We start from the raw sequence: 21,948 nt of genomic DNA on the forward strand, positions 1-21,948 counted from the left end.
AAGTGTGAGCCCTCCAAAAGCCACCAAAAACCTACTGTACCCACATATAGGTGACACCTGCATAAGGGCTATTGTAGTGGTGTACAGTTGGGTGCAGTAGGTGTTTGTTGGGTTTTGGAGAGCTTATCATACAATATAAATGGGTAACAGTGAGAAGTGTACCTGGGACCCTTTATGTAAAGTCCTCTGCAGTGCCCCCTATGATGCCCCATTGCTCTGCTGGGATGTCTATGTGGCCAGTCTACTGCTGGCTCCCCATATATCCCAGTGGCTTGTATTTGTACATTTTTCCCTTGGAATTTTTTTTAATGGTCCAAAAATATAGATGCACTGAGCACAAAAACATCTAGTATATGGTCATTTAAAAAAGAAAAAAAAGGTAGACGTTTTTCTTGTTCAAAATTCTCTATGTTCGCCAATTGATTTTTGGACGTTTTCAGCAAAACGTCCAAAATCAGATTTAGACATCATATCGAAAATGCCCCTCACAATTTGGCAGCAAAAGGCACAGGGCAGAGGCAACAAGTATGAATAAGAGTTATTTACAATCTGCCCAATATTCAAAGCAATTTACGTGGGCAGGAGAGGCCTTGGCTCGTTTAAATTGCTCCTGGCCGCATTATTCAGTGATGGCACCTACTTAGCTTACTGAGTAAACTTAGGGTAGCTTCAAAGCTGTCCTAAATTCTCCCAGGTAGCTATGCAGGCCCTGACACTGAATATTGGCTGGGACCCACCTAAAAATAAATTGCCACATATCCCTTTCCTGAAGTATAGAGTTATATTTATCTGACATTTACCTAGGACCTCTTGTTCCATTACTTTCTTCAATAACCTCTGTGTAGGTTACAGGACAAATGTATCCAACTGTGGTGAAGTGCAAAAGTTGTACCAATTTTGTTCCTGTGAATAACCATGCAATATGATTGAAACATTTTTGTATAGGAGCAAAACTGGTACAAAATCCTGTGATTTGCCTTCCAATGAATCTTAGCATAATTAGAAGCCCTTTTACTAAAGAGCATTAGCCGTTAAGAGTGGTTAGCATGTACAAACAGGCAACTGCAGAAATGCATTCAAGCATTTTGTGGTATTTTGTCTTTTAGAGCAGAGTTTCCCAAGCCCGGACCTGGAGTATCCTTTGCCAGTCAGGTTTTCAGTATATCCACAATGAATATGCATGAAAGAGATTTGCATATAATAGAGGCAGTGTATGCAAATCAAGTTCCTGCATATTCATTGTCTATATCCTGAAACCTGACAGGCAAGGGGTACCCCAGGACTGGCCTTGGAAAAACGCTGTGTTAGAGCACACTAACCTGCGTGTTGCAGATTTATAAATATTTTTGGGAATGAGTATGTCATTGGTTGAAAAATGGACATGGAAGCTGTAACTGGCTAGTGTGTTATCCTTAACATATGCTACTGGCTAACGCAGAGTTAATGCACGCAGTACCTCTTAAATAGGAGGCAGTAAATGCTCCTGCATTAACTCTAGACAGGCACTACCCATTAATGACAACATTAGTGCATGACCTGCAAAATAAAAATTAATAAAAAAAATGTTCAAAATCACCAAGTAAAATTTTAATGCAGTTTAGTAAAAGGGCCTCTAAAATGATGAAATTAGATTTTAGATTTCCTAGAGGTATCTAACGGTGTCTGTGGTTAAACCACTATATGGTTATGTCTTTACAGGAAGTCCTGCTGAAGAGGGCAGCGGATCTCGTTGAGGCACTTTATGGGATGCCGCACAGTAACCAGGTATCGTCACAGTCCTTACTGCACACGTTACAGCCATGCCTGCTCACTCTCCACAAGTCAGCGAGGTTATGACACCGTTGAAATGAGACGTGTCACTGTAGTAATACAACAGAAAATTAGTCTCCTTTTAAAAGAATATTTGGCCTTGTAAACATTTTATTAGTGATTTTAAAGCTGAAAGCAGTGTGACCCCAATATGGGGTTAGCTACGGCTGGAAAGCCGTATTTTTAGTTTAACTTCTTGCAAATGATTTTATTCAATTGTGGAAGACTTCTACAAGGTAAGACGTTTCTTTTTAAAGTTGTTATGGTAATAGAATGCTTTTAGTTTCTGGGCAACACACCTTTGCATGAAGGGCTGTTGCACTGAAGCTAGTGTCAGTTGTTATGTACTCTGTTAGCTTTTTGCTGTTTTAGTAATTTCGGTGCCTGCTATAAGATGAAGCTGACACTTGTAAGTTCTAGGCACTCATTCTTTTTCTGGGAACTTACTTGGAGCCTAATAAGTAATTATATTGTAAAATTGTTGTGGTTTTGTCTTTCTGCAATGAGACTGATACTGTATAGTCCTGAGATCTTAAAGGGAGACATTCAATGTCTTTTTGACAATTATAGGCTGTGGTTGCCTTTTTAGGAGGTGGGGAGGGATAGTCTTAATGTCTTTTCAATTCTCCACATAGTGAGATGAGCACTATTGGGTCAATAACTTTTTTATATTAGTCGAAATTGGAAGTCTTCTGATAAAAGATATTTTATTTTGAAGTGAGCAGCTTCCATTTTAACAACTTTCAGATTTTAGCAGTTACTATATAGAAGACAGTGTGATTAAAAAGAAGGGGAAAAAGCCTCAGAACCCAACCTGCTTTTGCTTATGTGATACAGGACTTGTAGGGTAGTTCCAGTCATGGGCATAAAAAGCCCTTCAGGTTATTCTATCGCTAAATCTACTGCTATGTAAATATGGCTGGTTACCTTCTAAACGGTGGGAAACCCGGTGACGCTGGAAATTTCAGTGCAATTTATAGCTGATTAAACCAAGGCACCTTGACACAGCTACGGCGAAACTCTGGCCGTAGTCGGTGTGATTTGCAGCACAAATAGAATCGCACATTGTTTTGAAAAAGCTACGTTTTTAACCTTTTCATTTTGTTTTAGTCACTGTGTAGAAGGTAACCAGCCATATTGACATAGCAGATAGATTTAGCGATAGAATAACCTGAAGGTGTTTTTTTTATGCCCATGACTAGAACTACCCTATAAGTCCTGTTATCAAATAAGGAAAAGCAGGATACGGCTATATAGTAATGCTGTTTTCTAAGTGGTACTAAAAATACTAGTTTAAAGAAGAGTGTTTTTGGGCTTATATAATATCTATCTATCCACTAAGAATTATTTTGGTATTTCCTAGAAGAATGAATAAAAAATATGAAGTATCATGTTTTCTTATTTCTGTACTTTGCACATTCTAGAGCTCAGTTTCTAATGATCAGACCCCTTCTATTTGTTAATAGTGGAAATAAAAAGAAATAATAATAATAATAAAAAAGAAAACAAATAGGAAAAGACATAAACAAACAAGTTAAAAATAAAGAACCCAAAAAGTTAAACCAAAAGAAATGTTTTAGCATGCACATCTCTAGAACTACCAGGTGTTTGAGCCCCGGAGATAGATGTCAGCAAGTCCTGGCTTTGACATCCCTTCTTGATGTATTTTTTCCCCCTGTACTGTTTATTTGAAATGCATGAAGCAACATGACAAATACTACAATGTCTGTGATGACCAGAAGTTTCCCTCCAGAAACCGAGTCACTAGACAGCCTTGTCAATAGAGATCCCAGTTAAAACTAAACTACAAAATTAAATAAGTAATTCAATGCAAGGAGATAGGGCACCAAAAACAAGAAATCTTTGTATTTCAAAATGCAAAATAAAAGACTAGCTTTACACACTAACATTAACGCTCACTAATAATGCATGTTCTTTGCCCACAAACCCCATTCTATGTAATGGCACCTGTTTACTAATGATGCACATTAATTGCTTTAGCACACACAAACACAGTAACACACGTTCATAAACATAGCCCAGTCATTGTCAGTACTGTTTCTTTAAAAAAAAAAAACACCAGTTCATATGTTATCGGACAGCTTAGTTATATTAGAAGTTAACTGAGTCTTATTCAGCAGCACTCTTTCCCTTGTATTGTGGAATGCAGAGAATCGTAGAGTACCAGATCTAGAAGAAATCTCAGAAAGTCACTAGTCTGATTTTCCTATGCGTGACCAGGTTACAGATTCCTAAATCCACCTACACAGGAATGGCTGCCAGGATACACTCACTGGTGATCTTATGCTAGTCTTAATGTAAAAAGTCCTTTCCCCCCCACCCCTAATATTTTAATGTTCTGCAAAATTGCCTTCAGTCAGAGTTCATTGCACAGTAATGAGGGTGGACAGTTTAGTCCAAGCAATGATAATAATTTGTTTCACTAAATCCCAAGAGAACATATGTTTGGCATTAATATGAGATGCGATCACTAATGAAGGAATTAGCTCGTTATCAGTGATGAGTCATGTCACTTGATTGCTGTTCCCTGTACCTGTAACCAGAGCTGTAAATTGCCACAGATGGCTTCTTACTGGCTTAGCATATTTACTTAAAACTGATTTATAGCGCTGTTACATTTGGGCCAAGAGGAGAAGGCAGTGGGTTTGTGGGAGTGATAGTGGGTGTAGTTGATCCCTTGCAGATTGGGTTTTCCCTCAGAGGAAACTGCCTGCCCCAGTCTTTCTGATGACTTGAGTAACAAGATCATATTATTCTATATCTGTGCTGGAAAGTATACTTTCCACACCTTGAATTTATTTCACAGGCTATTGCAACAGTTATCCAGTTAAACATTTTCTGGCTGATATTGAAAAACATTTAACTGGCCAGGATCGGCACCTGGCTGGTTAAATGCCCTCAAAACGGCTATCCCCCAATATTCAGTAGGGGATAACCAGCTATCCCCTGCTGAATATTGCCAGTTAGTGGCTATCTGCTGATTTTCAGCGTGGGTTTGGTGGCCATCTTTGGCCATGTGTATAGATAGTATATCTTTGGCCGGTTTAAAGTTAACTGTCCAGCGCTGAATATTGGCTTGGCCGGTTAATTTCAAGCTAGCCAAAAATAAACCAGATATTCAATGCCAGTCACTGGAAATGGCTCAGCACTGAATATCCAGCATTAGCACCGACTGCAGGAGTTAGCCAATGGTCCCTTCAGTCAACACCCCCCCCCCCCCCCCCACCACCACCAGAACATCTACATTTTCCTATCTAAATTGAGAAGGCAGCTAAATCTATCAAAGCAAACAAACAAACAAACAAAAGAGGCAGATCTAGACATGTGGGCTTACAATTTTGCTGGTTAGTATTAGTTTTTCTTGGCTAGATTTAAGTGGATATTCATCTGAAAACTTTGCCAGCTAGAATCTTCTGGGAGTTTACCAAAGATAACCTGTTAAAATGACTGCTATCTTTGCCATTCAGTGGCTTTTTAAGAATTGACTTTTGAGATTTTTCTCACATTCTAGGCTAGTTTTTTTAATTGGCACCACAAAAATCAGCTTAAGCAGTATTCTATAAACCATGCCTAAAGTTCATCATGATTTATAGAATAGATGTGACGCCGGTAATTGTAAACAAAACTGGACCTGGGCAGACTTCTATGGTCTACGCCCTGATTGTGACTGAATAGATAGGGATGGGCTGGAGTGTAAATTTTAATGGGCTTCGATGTTAGCTTCAGAACTTAGTACAAGAACAGTACTGGACAGACTTCTACGGTCTGTGCCCTGTGAAAGGCAAGGACAAATCAACTTGGGTATACATATAAAGTATCACATGCCATGTAAAATTAGTTTATCTTGTTGGGCAGACTGGATGGACTGTACAGGTCTTTATCTGCCATCATTTACTATGTTACTATTATGTAAGAGGAGAGTCACATGTAAATTTAGATGTGGCCAGTTGCACCAACAAAAACATGGTGCAAATGCCCACATCTAAATTTATGCATGGGGCACCATTATTCTGCAATTACGCATCTAACTTGAAGCCACACCCCTGTTCTGCCCCGAAACACCTATGACCCTCCAATTTCCAACCCCCCTTTTTTGAATCATGCAGATCCCGCACCTAACTGTACATGCGTTGGTCCCAATTAAATCAAATTAGTGCGAGTAATTGCTTGTTAAAAAGTCAAGTATTGGCACTAATTGGCTTGTTATTCAATTAAATTACACTTGCAAATTGGGAATACACCTAAATTTGGGTGTACAATTTTTGGTGACCTGTATAGAATCAGGGGGTCTATGTCATTAGTAAAAATAAAGTTTGCACTAATGCTATTAAAATGCATTAATAGAAAACAGATCCCATTGTGCAATGTAGGAAATCTAAAGTGTGTTTAGCTATGGGTTAACACATTTTAATGCAGGATTTGAACGTATGGCAAGACCAAAATTAACGCTGCATCAAGAAGGAGCATTCCCAGTTTTTTTTTATTGCAGACCGTGTGTTAATATTCCCATTATTGCATGTATCTGCTAAGAGTTAATGAAGGACCACTTACCATCTCCTATTTAGGAGGTGCTAATAGATCCAAGATGGCACTGTAGAGGGAAATTGTATCGCCAAGAGCTCCATTCTTGTCGGCTTCTTCAGCCCATCTGATTCTCTGGGTTGTTATGGTAGGAAGAGAGGAAAGGTGAGGGAGTTTCCCTTAACACCCACTGCTGTTTCCCTGATGAGGCAAATTACACTGTTCCTATTTGGGGGTTGCTGCAGGAATTCCGCCCTTCTCTGTGTGCCACAATGTCAGACAAGTTAAACCCCAGTCTGACTATTGAAAAGATAAATGCTTCAATAAAATTTAAATGAAAATAAATAAATATTAAGAGTAAAGCCGATGAGGAGGTGGGTACTATTTTCATTGCCATGAAAAATTTTGGTAATGTGCACCGCTGAGGCTAAAAGTTGAAAACACATATAAATGCTGTATAATCTAGAAGAGTAAGAGGGAGAGTTTATGGAGATATCTAGGATCTACCATTGTTGAAGACTTGAAGATCTAGGGTTCTATTAAAATATACTTAAGAAAATTGCCTAATAAAACGTTGCATCTAAATTATAGTCATGACATGGTTGCTACGCATATTCCATAAACTGCACCTAACTTTTGATGAGGTTTATAGAATACCGCCAAGTGCAGGTTTTTTTTGGCGTGTGTATGTTTGAGTAAACGAAACATACGAATAGCCGTACTGGGTCAGACCAATAGTCCATCTGGCCCAGTATTCTGCTTCCAACCATGGCCAATCCAGGTCACAAGTACCTGGCAAAATCCCAAATAGTAGCAACATTCCATGCTACCAGTCCTGGGGCAAGCAGTGGCTTCCCCCATATCGATCTTTGATAAACCCAGATACGCTAGCTGCTGTTATCACATCCTCTGGCGGCAAGTTCTAGAGCTTAACTATTCTTTGAGTGAAAAAATATTTCCTCCTATTTATTTTTTAAGTATTTCCATGTAATTTCATTGAGTATCCCCTGGTCTTTACATATCATGTTACAACATTCTACTTAAAAAAAAAATCTTGGTTCTAAATATAATCATCTCCTTTTGAAATATATGAAGATCTGGGATGTGCAAAGAGATCCCAGGAGAGATTGATTATGGCTCATTTAGTGGTTGTACCTGGGGTTGAATTCTTGGGTGGTAGCCTCAGGTACGGGGTATGCTGGCTGTAGTCTGGGAACATTCATACATGTCAAACTAGTAAGACCACACATGAGCATACACTATGTTGCCTCTGTCTCCTGAGCTATGCACTAGGACTTAGTGCAAGCAGAAAAAGAAACATCTGCATTTTTGAGGAGCAGAATTTTACTCTCACTGAAATGTTGTATTGCTGATCTCAGCAGTAGCCACTGATATCCATTTCTGGGTCTAGAATTGATACCCTCAACCTGAATTCAAATTTGTCTTGATTTTCAGTGTATTGTGACTTCACTGCTGAACTAAACATACGCCTCATATTTTTCACATCTTCCAGGGTGACTAACCTGTTGCATATTTTTGTATTATGGTCTGCAAAAAGGCAAACCATTCATATTAACCCTTTCACAATATCATTTTAACCATAATGTTGAAAAGACACCCCCCCGGGAACGCTTCTTTCCTTAGAGTGAACCTCATTTGCCCCAAGAAAATATGAGGAAAGCTGGAAAGTGAGCCAGGAAAGACATTGGAAACTGTGAAAAATAGCAGAGGCTGGGAGGGGCAGAAAAGAACAGAAATGCAGAATATGAGGAAAATGAAAAAGGGAGAATATGAAATGCAAGAACTGGAAGAGAATAAAGAAATGACAAAATGCAGGAAAATAACATTAGAAGTAAGATAAGAATGAGGGAAATATCAGAGTCAATAATAGATTAGAACCAGATTGAGCAAGGTTGAAAATTATTTTTATGACTGAGTTAAGTTGGAATTGGTGTTGAGTTTTTGACGATTACAAGATCATACAGATTTGTGCTTTATTTTATTTATCAAATGAGTGGTTTTAATTGTACATATGAAAATGATCTGAACTTTTTAATATCCAAAGCAATAACAAATCTGCTTGGATGTTTGAAATACAAACCTGTTTAACTTTTAATTTGCCCATTTGAGGCTACAAAGAGGATTTGTTCCATCAGGATTTGTCTGCTGCATACTAACCAGTTCAGTACAAAATTCCACCCCTCCTTGTCCAGCTATAATCTGTCTTCACAAAATCATTGTGCAAACAGATTTAGACAAGCAAAAAGGGCATGGTATTCAAATCTAGCCAGATATTGTGATAATCAGCACCAATGAGCTACGTGTTGTCTTCCTACGTGGAGCGACATAAATAGCTGATCTGAATCTAATGGCACAAAATTTTTGAGGTTAGACTTAACTAGTTATGCAGCTGCAACTATATCAGGTTACCCGTGGCTGAGTATCTGGACAAAGTTAACCAGCTATATTCAACCAGCTAACTATCTTGCTCAGTTGCTCTTTGAAAATCTACTGCTATCTTGTTAGCATGGCCCTCTGGTGAAAAAGTGCAACTGAAAGGCAATACAAGCCTCCAGCTGATTCTTGCACAGACTGATATCCTCTAGCGTACCAAAGGCAGGATGGTGGGGGCGGTCTGTCCTGGTTGTAGGCAGCAGGGCACTGTGTGGAGTAGGTGCACGGCTGTCAGTTCTGTCGGTCCCCTGCCCCCTCTGACATCAACTTCCTCTTCCGGGGCAGGGGATCGGCAGAGCCGACAGCCACGTGCCTGCTCTGTGCACCCCATTGATCAGAGGAGGGGAGTGCTCCACCCCGGGTGGCATCTGAGGTAGGTATGCCACTGCTGACATCATGACAAAATAAGATTCTCCTTAACTAGTGATATCAGCTCCAGAAAAGGTCGACATTCTCTGCATTGTTACCCTGTACTAATTCACTGCACAAGAACATGACTGAAGGCAGTGAAGGCGGTTAGCTTGGCAGAGTTTAAAAGGGGGTTAGACAGTTTCCTAAAGGACAAGTCCATAAACCGCTACTAAATGGACTTGGGAAAAATCCACAATTCCAGGAATAACATGTATAGAATGTTTGTACTTTTGGGAAGCTTGCCAGGTGCCCTTGGCCTGGATTGACCGCTGTCATGGACAGGATGCTGGGCTCGATGGACCCTTTGTCTTTTCCCAGTGTGGCATTACTTATGTACTTATGACTCTTATTCAGTTCTGAATAGATTTGAGCTGGCAGCTTGAGGATATAGTAGCATAGTAATCATACGCGTTAGCAAGTAAGGATCCTTGACCTGCTCTGTTGCCCCGGCCTATACCGCTCGTGCCCCACCCCCACATACTTTTCCACCTGCAGATATCTCTCTATCTTCTTATATCTTTGTCAGTTTTACATAGATAACACAATGCTTTCCTTTTTACACAGAAGCCTTTACCTTGCTAGGCCTGCTTCAAAGCTTTTTAGTAGAGGGTAATAAAATCAACAGAGTTTTTATATAGGGAGCTTTGATTTTGGAACAGAATTGTGGATAATCGATAACAGGAGACAGGGGCAGCAGGTAAAGGTTGATCTTACATATTAGAGTGTCCACATTCTATACCACCACTCAGAATTAATCTTGTGTTCATGCCGTGTTAGAATTTCGAGATTATAAAATATTTGGGGCCTGATATTGAAAGTGATTTCACTTGTCAGCAACAGCCACTAACCAGTTAAATTGCACATAACTGGCTATCCACGAACATCGGTTATCTCCGCTGAATATTTTTGCTTAGCACATAACCAGAAGCTAACTAACTCAGGGGCGGGTCACACTTAGGACTCGATATTAGGAGGTAACCAGGCAAGGTTAGTGCATAAATTGAACTGCATAAATAGCTGTCCTAACTTTATGCTCCAGCCAATGGCCACTTAGTACTGAATATTGGCTTAACTGGTTATTGGCTGGCGGCCAAAAATGAAACTGGATATTCAGTGCTGGTTGCCGGAAACAGTCTAGCAGTGAATATCTAGGTTCAGCACCAGCGATGGGCTTGAATCCTGCCACCCACTGCCGGCTAAAAATCAGGGGGGATTGAGGTTTAATTGTAAAATGAATATGCTTATGTATGAATTATAGAATGTGGGCATTGTGGGGGATTGGGTCATGGCATGGGGTACTAGGGAGTGAATAGTTGTTATTCTTTCTGGAGGGTTTGAATGGTTAGGTCTGTCCTCTTGCTTTGACCTACTTGGATAAGTGGTATATCAAATACTAATAAACATGAAAATGGTGGCTGCTCTCTGTTCTCATTGGGAGCACCCTTGGTTAAGCCTGCCTTTTACAACTGTTTTTCTGTTTTTGTATTAAAGTCCCTGTCTGCTGATCACTTCTTCCAGGACATCATCCTAAAGAGGGCAGCGGACATCGCCGAAGCTCTCTACAGCGTGCCCCGCAACTCAAACCAGCTGACATCCCTAACCAGCAACCACGCTCACTCAGGAATGATGGGAGTCAACTCCTTCGGGAGTCAGCTGGCTGTCAACATTGCAGAAGCATCCCAAGGCACAGAGCAAGGTGAGTGCATAACCACATCCATTCCTAACACTAAAACGAGAGAATCCTCACTCTTCTGAATAATCAATGTATCTGTACCATCCATAGGAATATGTTGTAAGAGTCTAAGACCATAGGGAAAACTTCCCCTTTGATTCCTTCCTCTAACTCTCCCAAGAAGGGGAGATTTCAATTGCAAGTAACAGAAATAACTGTTTACAGCAGCTGCTCCCAAACTGTGCGCTGCAGCAAACTCTCTGGGGTGCCATGGCAAATGCTGACCTCCCTCCCGCCACCAACCAAACTGCTACTGCAGACAGTAGCGGTGGCAAAACAACAACAACAACAAAAAAGTAAGTGCAGTCCTGCAGCAGCCTTCAAGCACGTGCTGTCAGTTCTGCTGGTTCTCTGCCTCCAGAACTGGAAGTTGATGTCAGCGGGGGCAGAGGACCAGCAGAGCCGACAGCGCATGCCCGAAGGCTGTTGCGGCCCTGAGGTTGCTTCTTCTTTTCTTTTTTTTGTCGTGGTCACTGGGGACACAGAGCAGATGGCCTTTGGGACTCACGTTTGCTGCCAAGGAGGTTGGGTGAAAACAGGAGACGGGATAAAGTCAAAGGTTGAAGCCAATAGGTCAGTCTCTGTTTCCCCTTCCCATTCAAATCAAAGCAAGCAAGCCTATGAGCTGCTGTATCCACGTTGTCATTATTTATGGTTGGTAGCATTTTTTATTTAATTTCACTTATATTTTCAAATGTGCTGGCTTTTGCAGCATACAGATGTACACAGAGGAAGTATAATGATGGAGTAACTTTTCATAGGTAGAGTAGTAATTTGTTATAAATTGTAATCAGTGTATCATTTGGAGGGGCTGGTTGTAGGGACACCCTAGCATGTTATATTTGTACAGAGAAAAAGATGGAGACCTGTGTGGCTGGGAGGGGGGACAGAGAACTGTGTGGCTAGGGGGGTGGAGACCTATGTGGCAGGGAGGGCAGAAATCGGTGTGGCCGGGGGTGGGGTTGGTGTGAACCGAAAAAGTTTGGGAACCACTGGTTTAGAGTGAATTAAGATTTAGCTTAATTCCACACTTCTATTCTGCTTTTTCCATATCAGTTCGGAGCACATTGCAATAAGAATAAGATTGGGTTACAATAAAAATAGAAACAATTTATACTGCAAGGCTAGAAATGAAAACCTTTAGCTTTAGAATACTGCTTCCCCACTCCGTCCTTTCAGCCCTGTGTGTTTATGAAAGGAGCGTGTCTTTCCTGTACATCTCTCTGATAACTCAGCCTCCAGAGCTCCCCTTCCTTTAATGTGCCAAGTCCCAGCTGCCCAGGAGGTCCAAGCAAGAGCGGCATGTAGAGAGTAAGACATGAAGCCGCCTCCTCTCGCATGTGCTCAGGAGTCTGAATTCTGCTTGAAGAAGGGAAATAGCCTCTAGTGCCTTTCAGTCACAGAGTTAAAAAGGGGAGAGGAGAGGGAGTGAGGCGAGGCATGCTGCCCAGGGAAGAGGAACATGATGTTCCCACCTCAGATGACAATATCAAAGCCAGAAGTGACAGTGCATGCCCCTTGGCTCATGCCCCGGGCAGATCACTGGCACTCAGACTCTGTGCCAGACATGGGTCACCAGACAGTGTTAACCAGGTTGATCTCTGCATTACAGCAGATGGAAATTGTCAAGTTGTATAGTCTTAATGCTTTGCACATAGCAACCTGACATGACTTCAGTTCCCTGGTTCACTTACATTTCCTTCATTTTCCCTGTGTGACCCTGCTAGAGCAAGCCACCTGACCCCTCTGTACTGCTTAAATAACCTTTCTTTTGTTAGATGAGAAAAGCACCACAGGGTCTGGTGTAGCAACACAGGTGGTTGTAGTGTTCAAATTTCTGTGAATATGGTGGGTGAATCAGTGGAAAGCTGTAGTGTACCTTAGGGAATCCTACGGTGTGCCCGAAAGAACCTGAACCTGTTAGCTACGAGCACTGTCCTCTGAAAACACTTTTTACATTGTGATAAGTAATATAGACACCAGACTTTCTTTCCAAAGGAGTTTCTCCCATTCCTTCCCTAGTCCAAATGATTTAAAATAACATGGTCAGTTTTTAAGAAATTGACCAAGGTTTAATTTGGTGAATGCTGGCTGCTAGTTAGAATACTGCACAGTCATCTGATGGATCCTGTTTTTAGAAGCTGTCTTCAGTGGCATTCCTAGGGTGGCTGACACCCGGGGCGGATCGCCGATGCGCCCCCTCGGGTGCAGCGCCCCCCCCCCCCCCCCCCCCGGCGAAAGGACACCCCCCCCCCCCCCGGGTGCATTTTTACCTGCTGGGGGATGCCGCACGCCTGTCAGCTTCACTTGTTCCATGCTCCCTCTGCCCCGAAACAGGAAGTAATCTGTTCGGGGGCAGAGGGAGCACGGAACGAGTGGAGCCGACAGACACATGGCACCCTCCCCCCAGCGGCATGCACCCGGGGCGGACCGCACCCACCCACCCCCCTAGGAATGCCACTGGCTGTCTTTTCCATCTTTTTTAACTTAACATAGAATTGGCACTTGAAGTTCCATTTTCACATGCTGCTGTAGAAACCTAATACTTATTCTAGAGGTATAGTTAGCCGCGAAGCCCCAGGTCAGTGCTGTGTTTAAAGTTTAGCACAGGGTATGTAGAGAAGAAAGGCAAGATAAATGCGTTATTTGAAATAGACTGGACAGAAGGATGTTATTTGGAAGGAGAAACTAGGAGGGGGGTGCATATTTGAGTTTATAAACAAAAAGATGGAATTCAATAAATCAGACCCAAAGTTAGGATCAGGATAATCTGTGCTAAGATAGTATTCTCTACGGGCACTTTGCGTGGAATGATCTTTACAGAATACTAGCTTAGTGGGCATTTCCCCTGGGATTCTCTATATATGGCTCCTTAATTTCCATTTGGAAATCAAAGTGTATTCTTTAAAAGTATGGGTAACTTAATTGGTTAACTAGCTCATCAGCACTGTTAATTGGAAGTTAGCAAGTAATTATTAGCACCAATTGGAATTACATAAAGTACATAAGTACATAAGTATTGCCATACTGGGAAAGACCAAAGGTCCATCGAGCCCAGCATCCTGTTTCCAACAGTGGCCAATCCAGGTCACAAATACCTGGCAAGATATCAAAAATGTACAAAACATTTTATACTGCTTATTCCAGAAATGGTGGATTTTCCCCAAGTCCATTTAATAACGGTCAATGGACTTTTCCTTTAGGAAGCCGTCCAAACCTTTTTAAAACTCCGCTAAGCACAACTCGCTAAATATATTCTGTAACGTGGTGTGAGTAAATTTTAAGTCCCACAGTTGAAAAGGGGCATGGCCATAGGCAGGGTCAGTGGCATAGCTACGTGGGGCCACGGGGCCTGGGCCCCCGTAGATTTGGCCCTGGACCCCCCTGCCGACGACCCTCTCGACCCCCCTCCCGACGCCAAACCGCCGCCTACCTTTGCTGGTGGGGGACCCCAACCCCCGCCAGCTGAGGGCCTCTTCTTCCGGTGCAAGGCTTCGTTCTGTTTCTGAGTCTGACGTCCTGCATGTTGTACATGCAGGACGTCAGACTCAGAAACAGAACGAAGCCTTGCACCGGAAGAAGAGGACCGGACCTCGGCTGGCAGGGGTTGGGGTCCCCCGCCAGCTAAGGTAGGCAACGGCGACGGTGGGTTGGCGGCAGGAGGGGGGTCGAGAGGGTCGTCGGCGGGGGGGGGGGGTCAAAGTTGTTGTTGGTGGTGGTGGTGGTGGAGACCGGGGGGGGGGTCGGCAATGGCGGGGGGGTCGGCGGCACTGGGGGGGGCTACAATGGTCCCCCTCACCTCGGGCTGTGGACCCCCCTCCAATCGAAGTCTGGCTACATCCCTGGGCAGGGTGTGGGCATTTCTAAAATCTATGTACACCCAATCTGCACCTAATTTAGGCACTGGGATTTACGCCAAGTAAAACATGGCGTAAATGACCACCACTGCATTTGGTCATATGGAGAGGCGCTTGGCATAATTTGATATACCGCGTGGAAATTTATACCGCGTGGAAATTCTATAAAATTTAGGTGTACTTTACAGAATAAACGTAGGCGTATTGTTTTTTCACATGGAAGTTTCAGGCGCCATATATAGAATCTAGCTGTTCATGCCTAATTTTAGGCATAGCATTTACGTCTGCCAAAAACTGGTGTAAATGCTCATGCCCAACTGATGGCAGTTAGGTGGGCAAATGCAAGTATTCTCTAAGGTCACGCCTAAATTCTGGGAATGCCCCTCCCATAGCCACACCCACTTTGCAGTTGCAGATTGTGAATTTAGGCTTTCATGTTATAGAATAGGGCTTAGGGCAAATCCATTTGTAACCTAATTACTGCCAATTAAATGCTTGTTAATTCCAAAACTGATTGTTAGCATCTAATTGGCTAATTAGTTTACACACAAATCTGGGATCCACACCCAATTATAGGCGACCTGTACAGAATCTGGCAGAAGGTGATGAACATCAAATGAAAAAGTTCAGTTCCTTGGCAGGAATATCTGTTGAGAAGTGAACCCTGCTTGTTTAATTTATGTATTCACTTTTCATTGTACAGAATCATGGTAAATGTTGTACTGAGGGAACCAGATGGATTTTTACATTCCTGAGTTATGGATATTTTGGGGGCAACATTTAATCCACAATGGTCAGCGTTTTGTAATCCACTTGCAGTCATGGGCCGAATTAAACCCAGATATTCAATGCCTGGCCATTTCTGAACTCCACCATTGAATATCTGGATTTTAAGTGCAGTCACTTGGGAGTTAACTGGGCATCAGCCAATATTCAGACCCAGTTAGCTCGGCAGATAAAGTTAGAACATCCTTTTTGCTGTCCTGACTTTATGAACTTACTTAACTGGTTAATAGACTGAATGGCACTGCTAACTGGTTGAGTGGCATATCAAGCCTTGGTAAATAAAAACAAGTAAAATAAATAGTGAGTAATGCTGAATATATGTGGAGAGCATTGACAACCACCTGCATTAAGGGTAATGGCAACATTTAGCCACTAGGGGGCAATTCTATAACTGAGTTCCTCTATTTAGGTGCCCGAGGCTGTGTTGTATTTGCATGCCTAACATTCAGCGGTACTATCCATACTGCTATTTGGATAAGTGCTTTTGAATATTGGACCCTATTATTATAGGGATAAGCAGTATAAAATCATTGTACTCTTTTGGTATCTTGCCAAGTACTTGCATCCTGGATTGGTGACTGTTGGAAATAGGATCCTGGCCTTGATGGACGTTCAGTCTGTCCCAGTATGGCAGTGTTTATGTTCTTATGTTTTAACACTGATCCTCTTCCTTTTTTCCTGTCCCAGGTTATACTCGGAACACAAGCAGTGTCTCCCCCCGAGGCTATGTGCCGAGCTCCACCCCACAGCAGTCTAATTACAACACCATCACCTCCAGCATGAACGGATATGGAGGGGCGGGAATGACTAGCCTTGGAGTGCCTGGCTCTCCCAGTTTCCTCAACGGTTCCACTGCAAACTCTCCCTATGCTAGTGAGTCTTTTTCCTCCTCTCTTTCGTGCAGTACCCGTATGCTTACCTGGGTGGATAAACCCTAGACATTTTCATTACGTCTGGTTTTCTTTACTTTTCTTTTTTATTTTGTTTGTTTGCCTTCTCTGTGACTTGCTCCTTTAAACGAAATTGGGGCTTAATTCCCAAAATATTATAGCACTGGAGTCACAGTAGTGAGAAAAGTTAACTGAAAAGGTGCAGTAGCTGTTATTGTGAGAGATATTCTGTATACTACCAGACACCTACAAATCATGGGGGGGGGGGGGGGGGGGGGGGGTCACAGCACTCACTCCCCACCACACCTGACAGCACAAATGCCAATGTCCCTTTCCTCTCACTGCTGCCTCCTGCAGCCCACATGGTACTACTAGTTATAATTTCTATAACACTATTAGACTATTAGATGTAAGGGAAAGGGAATGGGACTTATATACCGCCTTTCTGTGGTTTTTCCAACTACATTCAAAGCGGTTTACATATTATATACAGGTACTTATTTGTACCTGGGACAGTGGAGGGTTAAGTGACTTGCCCAGAGTCACAAGGAGCTGCAGTGGGAATTGAACCCAGTTCCCCAGGATCAGAGTCCGCTGCACTAACCACTAGGCTACTCCTGCACTCCACAGCTGTACACAGCTGTGTATCTAAACACGTAAGAAACAGTCCCGGCTTCACGGAGCACGCAGTCTATTCAAGACAGAACATCAGGACAAATAAAGAAGTAGGGAATTACGTATTCTGAGACTGACTGAAACAGACAGGGGTACTGAACAAATGAACAGGAGTTAAACACATCCTCAAAAAGGTAAGCTTGTAGCCTAGATTTGAATACAGCCAGAGACGGAGCTTAACATATGGACTCAGGAAGTCTATTCCAAGTATCCAGTTTAGCATGATAAAAGGAACAGAGTCTGGAGTTAACAATGGAGGAGAAGGATATAGATAAGAAATTTACCCGATGAGCAGAGTTCCCGGGGAGGAGCACAAGGAGACATAAGAGTGGAGAGATATAAGAAGCTGCAAAGTGAATGCACTTGTAAATCATTAAGAGGAGCAGAATTTGTAACAGATTGAAGGGGAGCGAGGTTGTTTGATGAGAGACATGCCAGAAGCAAGTTGCAGTAATCTAAACGTGAAGTGATAGGGATGTGGATAAGGATTTTGGTAGTGTTTTCAGAAAGGAAGGGATACAATTTGGTGATGTTATAGAGAAAGAAATGGCAGGTATTAGTAGTCTATTGGATTTGTGCAGGAAAGAGAGAAAGGAGTCAAAGATAACCCCAAGGTTATGAACTAACGAGACAGGGAGGATGAGAGTATTATTCACAGAAATAGAGAACAGGGGAAGAGGAGAGTTGGATTTAGGGAGAAAGATAAGAAGCTCAATCTTGGCCATGTTTAGTTTTAGATGGCAGTGAGACATCCAGGCAGCAATGTCAGACAGGCAGGCTGAGATCTGGGCCTGGATTCCTGCTGTTATTTCTGGTGTGGAGAGGTAGATCTGGGAGTCATCAGCATAAAGATGATATTGAAAACCATGGGAGGAGATCAGAGCACGACAGAAATAAGTGTAGATAGAAAAAAAGAAGAGGTCCCAAGACAGAGCCCTGAGATACACTGACTGATAGTGGGATATCAATGGAGGAGAATCCACCAGAGCATACACTAAGAGTGATAGGAGAAATTAGAAGAAAACTAAGACAGAACAGAGCCCTGAAATCCAAGTGAGGACAGCGTATCAAGGAGTAGGTGGTGATCAACAGTGTCAAAAGCAGCAGCTAGATTGAGAAGGATGAGGATAGAATAGAGACCTTTGAATCTGGCCAGAAACAGGTCACTGGAGAATTTAGCAAGGGCTGTTTCAGTGAATGTAGAAGGAGAAAGCCAGATTGAAGTGTATCAGAATAGCTTGAGATGAAAGAAAGTCAAGACAACAGCAGTGAACAGCATGTTCAAGTAGCTTGGATAAGGAAAGGAGGAGGGAGAGATGGGACAATAGTTGGAAGGACAGGTAGGGTCTAATGAAGGTTTTTTGAGGAGTGGTGTAACTACAGCATATTTGAAGGCATCAGGAAAAGTTGGGGTGAGAAGAAAAAATCTGTCTTCACTTGCTGAACTTTGCACTTTGAGACACTTTGGTGGTCATTTTCAAAGCACATAGACTTATAAAGTTACTTAATAACCTATGTAACTTTATAAGTCTATGTCCTTTGAAAATAAACTGCCACAAGAAAGATAAGTTGTTTTGGATGTATACCGCCTGATATTCAGTGCTATTTAACCAGCCAGTAACCGCTCTTGACTAGTTAAATAGCCTTAAAACCGGCTAAGCACTAATATTCTGCGTGAGATAGCTGGCTATCTTGGCTGAATATTAGTACTTAGCAGCTAGCCTGATCATCAGCTATGATGCACAACAACCAGTTAGCACCAATATTTATCAGATGGCTGGCTACGTTTAGCGGCCAGATAGACCCGCATAAATAGCATGTCTATTTTTAGCTGCTTTAACTGAGCTGGTCAAATGATGAATATTGGCTTAACCGTCTATGTTTGTAGCGGCTTAAAAAAACCCAGAAATTCAATGCTGGTCGCCAGATACAGCCCGCCATTGAATTTCCAGGTTTGCCGCTCACCGTGGGAATTAGCCAGGCTGCCTTTGGTCTCAGTATCAGTCTCATAAGACTGAATTCTATAAAATTAAAAAAATATGCAAAGTGCTATTCCATAAATGGCTCTCAATTTAGGCACCATTTATATAATAGCGCTTGGTGCAGGGATCGCACCTGAATTTAGACACAAGGAGCAAACGGTGGAGTGATTAATGTGACTTTTTAAGGAGAATAAATCTGTTGGAAGACTTCTGTTTGTTCTTTGGGACATTCCTCCACCCTGTTTGCTGCTTGTTTGATTGCTGTGGAAGGACTTCCCCACTCCTTTAACTTTACGCACAATCATTTACACCAACTAAGCCCTGCTGTAAATGCTTGTGATAAAATTTGGCATGGACCCCCCCCCCCCCCTTATTCTATAACAACGAGCATAAACTACAGGAATGCCTCCGATCCACCCATGACCTTCCCATGACCATGCCTCCTTTTTGGAGCTGTGCATAAAAGTTATGCCCAGATCTGGGTATGTAAATATGTTATTTATTTATTTACTATATTTATATCTCGTCTTTATCCAAGGTGGGTAACGATGGTCACATACATAGTCTTAAACAATAGTCACATACATAGACTTAGATAGGTAGCAGTTGCAACCATATGAAGATGAAACATGATCAGTAAACTGGATGTAGCTGAAATGAAGGGAAGAAAAAAATATTAAAATTAAATTAATGAATCATACAGATAAGTCCTCATGTGGCTGAAAAGGCCTTTACGAACAGATACGTTTTTAGCAATCGCTTGAATTGTTAAGCATCTTCACATGATCTCAGGTATCCAGGTAGAGCGTTCTACAGGGATGGGGCAGCGACAGAGAAGGCCTGTAGTTTTGTCTCTACGTAGTTATATGGCTTTGTGGGAGGTAAACAGAGCTGATGTGACATCTCAGATCTTAGAGCTCGTTTCGGTTTATATGATTGCAGAATATTGTGAAAGTAGGCTGGGACAGTCCTAAATATATGTTGATGTGTCAGTACGAGAGTCTTGAATTGAACTGTGTATGCTACAGGAAGCCAGTGTAGTTTTTATAGTTATGCGTGCATAACTTTTAATTGATTCCAATTAGCACCAATTATTGATTGTTAGAGCCCAATTATTGTCGCTAATTGGCTCGTTATTCAATTAAATTGCACACGCAAATGTTAGCACCATTTGTAGAATTCTGGGGATAATGGGCTGTTTCTTAATTTATAGTGAATTTTGAGCGAAGAACTGATTGAATTTGTGTTTTCTGAGAAGTGAGAGCTCTTTAGCCATTGTTTTTGCAACTAAGATTTTTGAAGAGTGGCGTCTTTTCTGACCAATGATTATATACGTTTAACCTGGCAAAGATTGTTATTGGGTTACAAAATTTTTGACTGAGGTCTTCTGTGAATGTTAGTGAATTTAGGGGTCCTTTTACCAAGCTTCAGTAAAAGGGGGCCTGTGCTGGCATCAGTGCGTGTTTTTGATATGTGCTGAGGCCCCCTTTTAAAAGACTGTCTTTTTTTTTTAAAGAAATGGCCGTGCGGCAAGTGAACCACTTGGTGTGCAGCCATTTCGGGGGGGGGGGGGGGGGGGGGGAGGAGCACTTACCACCACCCATTAAGGAGGTGGTAAGAGCTCCCATGCTAACCCAGTGGTAACCGGGCAGCACATGGCACTGCCCAATTACCACCGGGTAAACACCAGCGTTATAAAAATAAAAATATTTTTGTAGCGCCAGAAGTGGCACACACTGGGGGTGGGAACTACCTCAGGGCTGCTGCGGTAGCCCGGTCATAGTTCTGGATTAGCGATTGGTAAGCCTGCATTGGACTTACTGCCACTTCATAAAAGACCTCCCTATTTTGCTGATACTATGATTTGTGGTGCTGAGGACCTCCTGTCTTTTCCATTTTTCAGTAGATTTCTTTTTGATTTTCTGGTACTTTTCTACTCGTAACTCTCATTGTATTTGACATTACAATATTCATCACATCCCAGCAGACATGATTTCCAGTAAGCTCGTTTTATACATATTTGTATTTGATGTTATAATGCTACTATAGAAACGACTGAGCACAGGGTGTGTCGTGATATGATACCATATGTCACTGTATTAGCTTTTAGCTTTGCTGTGTAAAGTTCAAAACACTAAAAAGGTGTGATTTACTGTAGGGCAGTGTGCAGGCAAAGAAAATTCTCTAGTTTACAGATTTCCCACGGATGTTTAGATCCTTTTTAATAGTCTTTTCTGTACCTAACCTTGAGCCTTTGTTTACTTGATTCTGATGGCCTGCAGCCCCGCATACAGCTGACATGTTGAAAAGTAGGAATCCCATATGGTTACATTATATGTTCTGTGGTATTCAGTAAATTGTTGGAAGGGATGATTTAATGACGTGCAGAGGGGTAGAGTCTCCAGATGAAGTAGAAAAATGAAGAGTGATGTAAGAAGCTTAAGCAGTGCCTAAGAGTTAAGCAATTAAGAGAGTTGTGGCCTTATGGTTAGAATAGCTGTCTATGAACCTGACATTGTGGGTACAATTCCTGCTGTTGATTAGCATTATATATACTGCTGGTCTTTAGGTCTGGTTGCTATTGAGACAGACATAGGGAAGCCACTGCTTGTCCCTGGGATCAATAGCATGAATGTTTCTTCTATTTGAGATTCTGTCAGGTAATTGTGACCTGGATTGACCACTGTTGGAAACTGGATACAGGGCTAGATGGACCATTGGATCTGACCCAGTATGGTTATTCTTATGTTCCTACTAAAGATTTAATTGAAGAATATATAAACTCATGCATTTGTGGTACTGAAATTCAA

The 21,948-nt window shown here is 42.0% G+C and overlaps 1 protein-coding gene across 6 annotated transcripts in view; it reads left to right on the plus strand.

Annotated features, from left to right (window-relative positions):
- The window catches only part of EBF4 (EBF family member 4), a 470,543-nt gene that overhangs the window by 417,533 nt on the left and 31,062 nt on the right, over positions 1-21,948 (plus strand). For 4 of the 6 annotated variants that reach the window (XM_030190928.1, XM_030190932.1, XM_030190933.1 and 1 more), the window contains exons 12-14: positions 1,699-1,764; positions 10,708-10,912; positions 16,279-16,464. In XM_030190928.1, the coding sequence (XP_030046788.1) occupies positions 1,699-1,764; positions 10,708-10,912; positions 16,279-16,464 (457 nt within the window). The remainder of the gene's footprint in view (positions 1-1,698; positions 1,765-10,707; positions 10,913-16,278; positions 16,465-21,948) is intronic. The other 2 variants (XM_030190930.1, XM_030190931.1) reach the window with 1 other exon arrangement.

The sequence above is a fragment of the Microcaecilia unicolor genome, chromosome 2, assembly GCF_901765095.1.
Source record: "Microcaecilia unicolor chromosome 2, aMicUni1.1, whole genome shotgun sequence".
Classification (NCBI taxonomy): Eukaryota; Metazoa; Chordata; class Amphibia; order Gymnophiona; family Siphonopidae; genus Microcaecilia; species Microcaecilia unicolor.